General features: G+C 39.5%; 1 protein-coding gene across 10 annotated transcripts in view; it reads right to left on the minus strand.

The window, feature by feature from the left end:
- Positions 1 to 12,698, minus strand: part of cadpsa (Ca2+-dependent activator protein for secretion a) — a 513,784-nt gene that overhangs the window by 170,269 nt on the left and 330,817 nt on the right. For all 10 annotated transcript variants that reach the window (XM_080183112.1, XM_080183098.1, XM_080183090.1 and 7 more), the window contains exons 10-11: positions 11,397 to 11,505; positions 7,705 to 7,917 (exon numbers count right to left, since the gene is read on the minus strand). In XM_080183112.1, coding sequence (XP_080039238.1) covers positions 7,705 to 7,917; positions 11,397 to 11,505 — 322 coding nt within the window. The remainder of the gene's footprint in view (positions 1 to 7,704; positions 7,918 to 11,396; positions 11,506 to 12,698) is intronic.

The raw sequence follows: 12,698 nt of genomic DNA on the forward strand, positions 1-12,698 counted from the left end.
CGGACCCTGCAAAGGTCCACAGACCTCGGTGGGATTTTCCGGTTTCAGGGTGAGCATGGCCAGAAAATCCTGCCCCTTGTATAAAGAAAGGTAAATAGCTAAGGAAATGAGTAATCCAGGAAATGTGAAAAACAGAAAACCTGGGATTGAATATCAACAATGAGAAATTGTATTTATGTGGTGCCTTTAACATAATGATATCCTGAAGTGCTTCACAATAGTGTTATCAAAAAAACTTGACAGTGAGCAAGATAAGGAGATATTCAGGGAAATAACCTACAGCTTGGTTACAGCGTTAAAGGAGGGAAATAGCGGCCAGAACTTTCTGGCCATTTACATCGGTGGGATCTTCCAATCCTGCCAACAGCCCACCCTGCCGCAGGCTTCACTACGACAAGGGGTGCATTCAAAGATCCCGCCACCAGCCAATGGCGGGCTACCTCCGCCACCACAAAATACGTGGCGGGTTGTGCAATAAGTCCCACCCCGAGAGCGCAAAATGTTTAGGGTGCACATTTCAGAGGCTTGTGCCTTGGCAGCTGAAAGCATGGTGGCCAATGATAAAGTAATTAAAAGCCGGGACGTTTAAAAAGCCAGAATTGAAGAAGCAGATATATTGCAAAGGGCAAGGTTGGGGAGGGATTTGAGAACAAGAATGGCAATTCTAAAACTTAAAATTTAAAAGTGGGGGAGGTGATGGACTAGTGGTATTATTGCTCGACTTGATCCAAAAACTCAACTAATGCTCTGAGCACCTGGTTTTGAATCCTGCCATGGCAGATGGCTGAATTTGAATTCAATAAAAATATCTGGAATTAAGAATTGAATTAAAATGACCACGAAACCGTTATCGATTGTCAGAAAAACCCATCTGGTTCACTAATGTTCTTTAGGGAAGGGAATCTGCCATTCTCACTTGGTCTGGCCTACATGTGACCTCAGAGCCACAGCAATGTGGCTGATTCTCAACTGCCCTCCAAGGGCAATTAGGGATGGGCAATTAAATGCTGGTCAACCAGCAACTCCATGTCCTACGAATGAATAAAAAAACTGATGTGTTTCTTAACTGAGAACCAATATAGGCCATCCAACATAGGGGTGATTGGTAAATGGGGCTTGGTGCAAATTAATTCACTGGCAGAGGAGTTTTGCATGATGTCAAGTTTGCAGAGGGTAGAAATCGGGAAGCCAATCAGGAGTGCATTGTAATTGTAAAATCTAGAGGTAACAAAGGCATGGATGAGGGTTTGAGCAGTAATGAGCTGAGGCAAGGGTCAGATGATGTTACTACGTGAAAATAGGCAATCTAAACCAAACAAAAATAGGCATGCAAACACAGGTAAAGCTTTTCTGTGAATTGATTGCAACTGATGTCCAGAACAGCGGGTTGCAGGATGCTTGGTAGAAAGATGCAATGTTGTACTTGAAATTTGTGAGTTTCTGAGGAATGTCCAAGATTAATAATAAAGGTCAGAGTGAGAAGGGGAGGGGCAGTTAACCTGATGAGGTCTAGGGAGCGCACAAGCTCACTTGGGCACTGAACAAAGGTCATCTAATTTTCATTTGGTTTCCTCAATGCGGAGGAGACCAATTGTGAGCACTGAATATAATGTGTTAGAGAAGAGCAAGTACAGATAAGTGTCACATGGAAACCGTGTTCAGGATAACTGTGTGGGAAGAAGCGAATGGGCAGATATCCTACATTTGCAAAGGCATGTGCCTTGCAAAGAGTAAAGACAAATAGATGTGGTGGAAGAGAGAAATGTGGCAGTGTTGAGAAAATCAGCTCATTAGAAAGCAGAGGAGGAATGTTTACTGATGGGATCATAATCAGGTATTTACACATCCTCTGTTTCTGTAATATCTTAATGTATTTGTCTAGATTCCTCTCTGTGCTTGTCCATATGTAAGTATGAACATACATTTTCTTCCTCCCCTTTATGTTAATAAACTATCCACTTCCTAGTTTTCAGTTCTGAAGTTTAGCCTTACACCCAACATGGAAAGATATTTGTTCCTTCCATAGATACTGACTGACCAACATTTTCCATTCATTCAGATTCTCAGCACAGTTACAAATAGCATGCACTTTGAATACATGTGATATCTCGATTTCACATGATTTGCTTCATCTTTCTTTTATAACTTACACTCCCACCAAAGTATAACTGCTTTATCAATCACTTTAGTAAATATTACAGACTTAAATTAAGAATCTAACTGGCTCCTTCAACAGCCTTATAAAGTAATAGCTTGAGGCAGAGCCTAATGTTGAAGCTATTGATAATAGGGGCATAGCAGAGTAAATGGTGCAAAGGTAAGGTTTACATTGACAATAATGAATAACAGAAATGATTACAAGACAATGACCAAATGAATGAGTTTAAATATTCCGATAATGTCGAAAACCAGGGCAGCAAACAAAAAGCCTTGATTAGAATACTGCCTCACAGTCACTCAGAGTTATCAGTTATATTTCCTGTCATATACAATACTAATTCCATTGTAACAAATGTATTCAGTTTGGGCTTCATTTTAATCTGGCACCGTGCGCCAGACCACTCTGTGTCATCACTGCATGATAATATTCACACTGGAGGATGTGTGATGGGATTATTACTGTAAGGTTGTTTGGAAACATCCAACAGTGGATTAGCAATAAATTCTATGACCAGTATATATTATAGCACAATCTTAGTTCAAGTACAGGTTCCAAAATATTTTACAGCAAATTCTTTCCTTGTTCCACAAAGGTTATCAAATGCTTGTGTGTTGAATTGCCTCCTTTTTAAAGCTTTGACTGGGGTATGGTTGGCTGTATATATTTATTAACGCCTATTTTTGTGTAAGCATGTCCCTTAGGTATTCTATCAGAAAGACATTGTTAAAAAATAAAAGAAATCATTGCACACTTTCATACCAAAAATGCTCACTACATAATAATTCTTTGAGCAAGAAAGTGGTCAGTGAATTCTCTGTAAATAAGGATCTAATCTTGTGGATGCTCCATCTTCTTTCATTATGGGAGTCAAAGGATTAACAGACAAAATATTATCATATTGCCAATCTTTATGGATAACTGTTAAACTCTAATTAACTGAAACATTTTACCTGCTCATAAACATCATCTCCATAAGGCAATTTTAAAAATGTTAAATTCTGAACAGTGGCATAATGTTCGATATGTATTAAATTTAACAGCTTTCATATAAAATATCTCTCTGAAAACTGTACAAATAATGGTCTTTTAAAGCTTCAGCAAAAATATTACTGGTTTTGAACTGTGTTGCTTAACTTCCCTCAAAAACTACACAAACATCAGTTAAATAAGTAACACTCAGTGATTTTTTCGTCCCCAAAACACACATTTAAACCTGTAATGTTAGTTGCATGAATAGCAGGATCTATTATTTTAATCTCAGATAATTTAATGTTTTTTAAACCTGAAGCTTATATCATATATAAAATTAATGATATTGCCTATCAATGCAGTTGAGCTTATTTTGAATTGAAACATTAATTTTCATATTGTCTTTTAGTAATGTAGATAATGGCTTCCTGTGATTTTAAAATCAACAGCGCAAATTGTTGGTGCATCGGCATAGAAATTTGATCACACCTGCAAACTATTGCTTCGAGGGCTGTTGAGCCTGTCCATGTGGGTGCAAGGACAATGGTAATTTTGTGTGAGGGAGAAAGTGGCGAAATTGAGAGTTTAGTGCAATTTAAAGGCAGACAACACCTCTTATAGGGAAACTGCATGCCGGCTGCAGACAACAAAGAAACTATGCATGTGCACAAAAAGACACAAGACGCACTGGGAGGGCACCTGGCTTTTCTAATGCAGTGTTGGGGGCCTTGACCAAGGCAGTGAACAGGAGGAAGGAGATACTGGTCTCCACTGGGGTCAGTAAGCCCTCAAGAAAACACCTCTGCAGCCAGTGAGAAGCAGTCACTGGGGAGCTCAATGCCAGGAGCTTAGCTGGTAAAAGGGCGATTTTGGTGAGACTACTGAAAAGGTAAATATCTTATACCTCACATCATTATTTCCCCCATCACACGTGCATCACTTGCAGCCTCACTATCCATAACACTTCCCTCCCCCTGTTTTAAACAGTCTGCCACAATCTCTGCTCCAGAATCTATCTCCTTCTGCTCTTGCTCTCCTACTCAACACTACTATTGCAACCCTCACTTGTTGACACTTCATATCTTGCAAACAAATACAAGTTATGTGACTGTGACAGGGAAAGTTGTAAAACAGCTTACAAGGCCAATACACGTCCTTACCTCTTGCAGGAAACGGTCAAATACGAGGAAAGCGGTGGTGACTGGAAGGGGCTGAACATGCCTGCAAAATGTTTCCCGTGGTGAATTTTCATTTTGGGAAGTGGCAAAAGAGGAAATGTCGCACAAGGTTTCTTCATACCTCATGAACTTTTCCCTTTCTTATCTCTATTTCACCCTAAACAATCTCCGATAAAATTTTCAACTGCTTCCAGCAGCCAATATTTGCCTTTTCGGGTGCTGGAAAAGTTGAGACACTAGTGTCACTTCTGGAACAAGATGCTAACCTTCTCAAAGGTGCAACATCTCACACTTGCAAGGACCAGCTGAGAAACCGGCACCATGCATTCCCTAATTAGAGGAGTAGTCTTCAATTAATGACTAATTGGCCACAATCTGAAAGAATTAGAGCAAAAGGTGCCAATGGTGGTTCAACAACTTGTCAAGGCTTTGCACGGTGCATGGAGACCATTCTGTCTGATGTGAAAGAAGTGGTTAACTGTTTGAACATGACAGGATGGAGTCTCTGCTGACAGATGAAAGTTTCAATGGCAGCTCACACATTTGCCTTTGGGACCTCCCTGATAGAATGGGTGTTCAGTACACTGGGCGATACTTACGTTAAAAACAAGGGCTAGTGTGTCAATGATAGCTACAGGTAGTGCTGTCCATGTCCTGGTTTGAGTTTCCAGTTGTGGCTGCAATGTAAAATGCTTATCTAACTATTAGAATAAGCCCAATATGTACTTTCAGAACAGAAAGAGCGCAGCCAAGTCACCTGCCATATTTGAAGCTCTGGTGCCAATTTACATTTATAAAATGAGTGCAGCGTGATCCAATTTCTAGGCCTTCAGCTTTCTTTCATTAAGGTGCATAGCTTTCCATTTACAGTGATTACATAATTTACTCTAAGGATTTTCTCCACACACAAATGTGTACAAGAGGATACCTATCTACTTATTGGTGCCTTTCATTGCTCCATTTTCTACTCGACAATTAATGGTTCAGGCTTTTTGCACTGAACTCCTTTCCTCTGACATTGGATTGCAGTTTAATGAATAATATCAGGATCTAACACTGAAATTGGAGCGATGTTTAACAGATTCTATCAAGGCAGATGCAGAAAGTCAGGAATATATGAGCTCTCCACACCCAACCTGGGAAAAGGTGCCCTGAATGGTGGGATCCTCATTCTGGGATGGGGGGGGTCAGGGATGCAGGGGGGAGAAGGATAAAGTGTGGGATTAAGTTGAATCCTCCATCTCCAGGAACAGCTTGGAGGTGGGATTTACCAGCCACATTTGCCCTAAGACTGAAAAATCCCGCCTAAGGACAACAGACCTTTGCGTGGTCCACCCCCTTTTACAATTCCTTTGGCGGGATGGGAAAATTCCACCCAAGGATTGCTAAGTGACAAGGCAGTTTGGTTCAAAGGCTGACCTCAGTTCTCTGGACTGCATCCCAGTTGCTTTATTCAGTTACTCAATATTAGGCCTTCTAGTCCTCACCATCCCCACTCAGTCCCCATGCCCCACCCATGCCAACCCATGCAGCCTCTCACTCGCAATGGCCGCATGCCCTTCAAGCCAACCAATGTTCTTCCTCTCAACCTCATAGCTCCTAATAGCCTATATGCCAACTTAACACCAACTAGCACTGCAAACCCTCCTAGAATGTTGGGAGTCTATCGGAATCGGCATCAATACCCCAGTGGCCAAAGAAAGCAATCTTGGAGGTTGGAATGTACCTGCTTGTTTGTTTGCCAGAATCCAATATATGCATGTATGGTGTGATGACATGGTCACATACTGCAACATCAGCAGCGAGGGGAGGGAGGGAAACAGGAGCAGGGGGTGCGGCAAAACTCTCTCTGTGGTTGCTTGGTCTGTGAAATCTTTAATACAAGCAACTGACACTGCATTTGAGCATGTGTAGTGCCTGCAGTACCTCTCAGTACCTTGCTTGATGCTGGGTGGAAAAAGCGAAAAATAATGAAAAACAGAATCATAGGAACTAGCAGCAGGAGTAGACCATTCGCCCCTCCGAGCCTGCTCTGCCATTCATTTTGATCATGGATGATCAAATTCAATATTCTGATACCACCTTCTCCTCATATCCCTTGCTCCCTTTAGCCCCAAGAGCTATATTTAAGTTCTTCCACACATTTACCCCCTCTGGATGAAGAAATTTTTCCTCACCTCAGTTCTAAACTACCCTCAAACTATGACTTCTAGTTCTGAACTCCCCCACCATTAGGAACATTCTTTCTGATCTACCCAGTCTAACCCTGTTAGAATTTTATAGGTTTCTATGAGATCCCCTCTCACTCTTCTCAGCTCCAGTGAATATAATCTTAACCGACTTAGTCTCTCCTCATATGACAGATCTGCCATCCCAGGAATCAGCCTGGTAAACCTTGGCTGCACTCTCTCTAAAGCAAGGACATCTTCCCTCAGATAAGGACACCAAAACTGCATATGGCCTCACCAATGCCCTGTACAATTACAGCAAAACATCCCTATTCCTATATTCAAATCCTCTCACTATGAAGGCCAAAATACCATCTGCCTTCTTTATTGCCTGCTGTACCTGTGTGCTTATTTTTAGCAACTGATTCACAAAGACATTAAGATCTCACTGAGTATCCACCTCTCTCTACTTATACGCATTCAAGTAATAATCAAGTAATAATATGCTTCCAATTATTGATTCAACCATGATCAGAACTTAAGTAGGTTAAAACTCCCAAGTCCAGACAGATTGCACTGGAAGTTATCCAAATAAACTAGGGAGAAAATAGTAGAAGCATGAGTATTGATATATAAAAACTCAGCGGACAAAGTATTCTCGAGGACTGAAGACAGCAAATTAATGCCCTTCTTCAAAAAGAAAGGTAAAACAAACCTAGTGAACTATAGACCAGTTAGCAATAGGAAACATTGAAATCTTTGCTTAAAGGTGAACATCAAAGTATATGAAAAATTGTCAGGATTTCTAAATGAAAGGTCAGCAGAAATTGATGACATCACATGAGTTGGGGTTTTACCCAAAGAATCCGCTGCCAATCAGGTTTGAAAGCATAAAATGGAGCAACAACTGGTAATTAAGTGACACCAATAAAAGCTTCAGGTAACCTCCACAACATTTATGGTAATAGGGTATTTCCTCAAAATATGCTTTCTCTATAAGCACCAAATACCTATTTCAAATAGTTTTCTTGCCCTAAACTTTCAGTTTAAATATTATTATAGACACACATTCTAAAAAATACCTGAGGGACATGGAAAGCCCATTCTGTACTACAGTAGCATTTAAACAAATAGCTTAGCTTTGTGCCCATTAAGTTTTATTATCAAAAGAAGTAAAGACTAATTCATGCAACATGCAGTTTCACAGAAAATATGGTTAATAACTTACAAAACTGGGAGATGGGAGCATCCAACTGGGGTACATTTCCTCCTTTGGCATTAAGTTTTTGGACTTGAGTTGGAGGAATAGGCTTGTGGGACTGACCAGTTGCACGGTACATTGCCTGAACCCAAAGGATGCGATCCTGTTCATCATCGCTGGCAAAGATCACAGTGTCGCCTTCTTTGACTGCATTAAAGAATGCCCTACCACCCTCCAAACCTAGACGATAAATTATTTAACAACTGTGAGAAGAGTATACATTTGCACTCCGAAATCAGCAGACATTATTACAATAAATATATTTTTGAAACAGTTCAGGAACTGCTTTTGCCTAGATTCACATAGCTATTGTTGCTTTTGAGCCACTTGTCCCAAACTGATCTTTGCTCATAAACAAGGAGTCAAACATTCATGATAACACTTCAAAAAAAATTGGAAATACTTTAAAAAACCTAGTAATGGAATCCATTGTTTGAGATGCAATGAAATATATGGCCAACGCTCCATTTAGCAAGTTATATAAGTTTGTGTGATACATAGAATGAATATTATCACTTGTTCAACAGACTTCAGTAACAGTGAAACACTTACTTAACATATTAGGGACCTAGAGATCTATGTCAATTTGGCAACCCTTTAATCTTTACATTACCATCTCTGATTTCTAATCACTATAAATGTTGCTGTTTGCAGTAATTCGATTCTCCCCATTATCTAATTACACTTGTAAACTTTGCAATTACTTTCTGATATTTTATAAAAATTACCGTACATTCTTGCAAAATCTTTTTGTTAGCTGTGGCTCAGTTGATGGCACTCTCATCTATGAGTCAGAAGATTGTGGGGTCAAGTCCAAGACCAAGCCTTGAGCTGAAAATCTAGGAAGACACGCCAGTGCAGTACTTAGGGAGTGCTGCGCTGTCAAAGATGCTATCTTGTGGGTAAGGGGTTAAACCAAAATCCCATCTACTCTCTCAGCTGGACAGAAAAGTCCCAGGGCGCTATACTGAACAAGGGCAGCGACATTAGTCCATCCAAGCCAATATTAATCCCTCAATCAACATTACTCAAAAAGATTACCTGGTCATTATTGGGCAGCATGGTGGCACAGTGGGTAGCTCTGCTGTCTCATAACGTCAGGGACCTGGTTCAATTCCAGCCTCGGGTCACTGTCTGTGTGGAATTTGTTAATTCTCCCCATGTCTCTGTGGGTTTTCTCTGGGTGTTCCAGTTTCCTCCCATACGCCAAAAATGTGCAGGTCAGGTTGATTGGTCATGCTAACTTGTCCCTTAATGTCAGGGAGATCAGCAGGGCAAATATGTGGGGTTAAGAGGACTAGCCCTAGGTGGAATTGTTGTCGGTGCAGGCTCGATGGACTGAATGGCCTTCTTCTGCGCTGTAGGGATTCTATGATTACTAGATTGCTGTTTGTAGGAGCTTGCTATGCATATGTTGACTGCTATATTTCCTACATGACAACAGTGACTATACTTCAAAAGTGTTTTATTAACTGTAGAGTGCTTTAGGAAAGACATTCTATAATTGCAAATCTTTCTTTTTCTCTTTGAAAACTATGGACTATCTGCAATTAGTTCTTTTTGATGCAACAGTGCACAGATTACAGGCAATGTTGGAACTGAATAGAACCAAGAATCAGCAGCACCTAACTTGATTACTTGGCACAGAAATGTAAGCAAGTGAATAATTAGTTATATTAGATATATTAAAGAATACAACCATTGCTCAATAACATTTTATAAACATATATTTTGTTATTCAGTTTTATTTAGTACAGGTTTCCTCTCATTCTGATTTATTCTTGTTGCCCTGATTTTCTGCTCTTTCCTACGTCCTGCATCAGACAATGGGTGGCCAGCATGCTCGCAGGCACCATCAACTAACCTACTCTTACCGATTAGCTGGCATATCAATAGAGATTTGTTGAGTCACTTTCTTTCTTTCAATTTATAATTTGGTTTCTGCCATTTGATTCCATTTTCCCTTAGCTGCATGGATGAGATTAGGCATTGGACCAGCCTCTCCTGCACTGAGCACCACTGATCCAAGGTGCTGTAATGCCCTTCTATATGGACACACCTATACAAGTTTTATTAACACCTAAAATGTATTGTATCAATACTTGTACAATTGCAACTGAAAGATTAGTCTACAGAAGGCAGAAGCTGATCCAACAGTCCCGCACTTTTTCATAGGCCAACCCATACACTTACTTTCTTCCAATACAACCCATTTCATCACCTCTAGAAAGGCATAATCCTTGAAACATTAATATTTTACAGAGATAGCAGATCTTCTGTGATGCTTTGCATAAGTACATGGATATAGTGAAAAGGTGATATCTGAAGTGTGACAAATAACTGATGCTAACAAGAAATATCTGCTAGGTGTAAGAACTCTAATATACTGTTAGCTTATTTTCCCCATCATGTTGCACACATGTGAGTAAAGATCAAATTGTAATCTTGAAATGGAAGTGGAATTAAAGGGCAGGAGATAATGACAACAGGGTGTGCGGATATTATTCGATCTGCATTTTAAAGTCATATGTTCTTTCCTCGTTTTTATAATATGCTTTGATTTGACATTGTGTGTAGTTAAATGTCAAAGCTGCTTACAATTTAGGAGGCAGAGTGCTTAACGATTTCATTGCAGACCAATGAACAAAATTGAAGTACAGTAGCATGGCCACTGGAGGGAGAACGTAATTACAGTATTCACAATTTTACACAGTTAATTTTTGTTATAAATGTGGATGTAAGAATTTATACTGGAAAAAGTTGACATGAAATTGGATAAATATGTGAGAGCAGGAAATAAAGTTTTAGAAATAGGTAAGGGCATACACATGTAAGCATTTTATATATTGTTGATGAACAAAGTGTGAGGTGAAAACAAATGTTACCGTACAAGATTTTCAGACATTGTGTCAGCAAATATGTTGATGGGGTCAATGCACCTGGTCTAAAATTCCAATGCTTTTGCTTTTCATGGATTAAATTTGATTTACATTACACTGTTACAATGACAATTTGCATGCTGCAAAAACATCCCAAGGTGTGAATAGACTCTAAGCAGTAGTTAGTAATGATTTTGTGGAGGAGACCTGATGTAGTAAAAAGATAAGCTCTACAGAGGACTTTGTATGTCGTATTAAGAAATAATAAGACTGAGTAGTAATTTGAGAAGGCTGAAATCTCTGTCACTGAATGTGCCAAGGGAAGGAAAAGCAAAGACATGAAAGTCAGAAAATGAAGATTGTGGAATGATGTACACAGTTGGAGAGAGAACAGATGCAAAATAGGGTGACGTTGTGGAGGGGATTGTAATTTTTAAATTTAGCTTGCTGAGTGCTGGTAAGTCAGTGGGGAGAGAAGTTTCCAAGAGTGAGCTTGATAGTGGGGGCCTCCTATTAGGTGTTTTTACCAAAGGCAATAATCCATGATGGCAGATTACTGTCAAGGCAGACAAAATTTAAAATCATGTGTAATGGCATACTGGATGATTGCGGCTGCAAATATGAATAGGCCTGTTTTTAAAAAATTATGGTAAAAATATGACAAAATGGTCAGTAAAAGCCAAAGAAAATCCACTTTCTATGCGGCTGTTTCATGTTACATTGCCTTCTCTAGATGTCAGTGTTGAATTGATTCAATAGCTGTGCACTGAAGCCTTTCACCTGGCTGTGGGTCAGTGTAATCCACTGTGTATCCATCCAGTTGCAGCAGTTCCTGAGGCTCAGCTTTTTTCTCCCGGTAACTGCACATTGCAAATGTATACTGGCTGACCTGAATAAATAAAGAGAAACGGATGAAAAATAATCTTTAAACTTACCAAGCTTCATAACAAGATCTACAGATTTGCTGAAAATTTCACAATACATGAATCCATGGCACCTTGTCGATTGTCAGCACATGTAGGGAAATGTGATGTATGTTGCCCATGATTTTCAAAACAATGGGTATCTTCTGGTGCAGGGTAAAGTTCCCCATTAATGGTATGTACTCAAAAAATTCCTACAAATTAGTTAGCTACTTCCTTAAAGTTAATGAAGTGCAAACATAAAACAGATGGGTTAAAATATATTTTAATTAATACAGGTATCCTGCAACAAAATATTTTTAAAATTAACTATTAAAACCCAGGAACCATTATGATATTGTATCGCAACCATAGAATCCCTTTGATGCAGGAGAGGCCATTTGGCCCATTAAAAGCCTGTACCTCTGACAGAGCATCTTATCCATGCACTCTCCCTTGTCCTATCCCCATTACCCAGCACATTTACTATGGCTAATCCAACTAACCTACACATCCTTGGATATCTATCTACAGGGCAATTTACCATGGCTAATCCATTTAAACTACACATCTTTGGACAGTAAGGAGCAATTTAGCATGGCCCATCCACCTTACCCGCATATCTAGGGACACTAAGGGGCAATTTGGCATGGTCAGTCCACCTAACCTTCACATCTCTGGTTAGCAGCAATGGTAAAACTGTATTGCTATTGTAGCAAATTTACATCATGGTACTAGTTCTACCACCCCACAAATGTGATGCATGTTGCCATTTTTAGCTGGTTTGTTTGGTGCCATGATCTGACCTTGTAAAAGAACTTATTTAATTGTGTTTACCTTTTGAAAAGTACAACTCATGTTCAAGAGCAATGGGCATAACAGGCAGAAGTTGCTGGAAGAAATAACTTATAAGGGGAATGAGGAAATGGATAAAGAATGGCCTTGTCGGTCAAACAAGGTTGTTTCTAGGGAAGCAGAATTAAAAAACATCTTTGGACAAATTATCATAACAGACATGATAAAGATTCCCTTGAATATTAATCAGGTACTGTGTAATTATAATCAATGCAGAATAATTGGTGTTGCTCTACTTCTAAATATAAACAGTATTGCGAATAAATGGTGAATCTCCTACTAGCCATTTAACTATATGTTTATCCATGCTATGTAAAAGAATTAT

This window comes from Carcharhinus amblyrhynchos, chromosome 3 (assembly GCF_965287045.1).
Source record: "Carcharhinus amblyrhynchos chromosome 3, sCarAmb.v2.hapA, whole genome shotgun sequence".
Taxonomy (NCBI): Eukaryota; Metazoa; Chordata; class Chondrichthyes; order Carcharhiniformes; family Carcharhinidae; genus Carcharhinus; species Carcharhinus amblyrhynchos.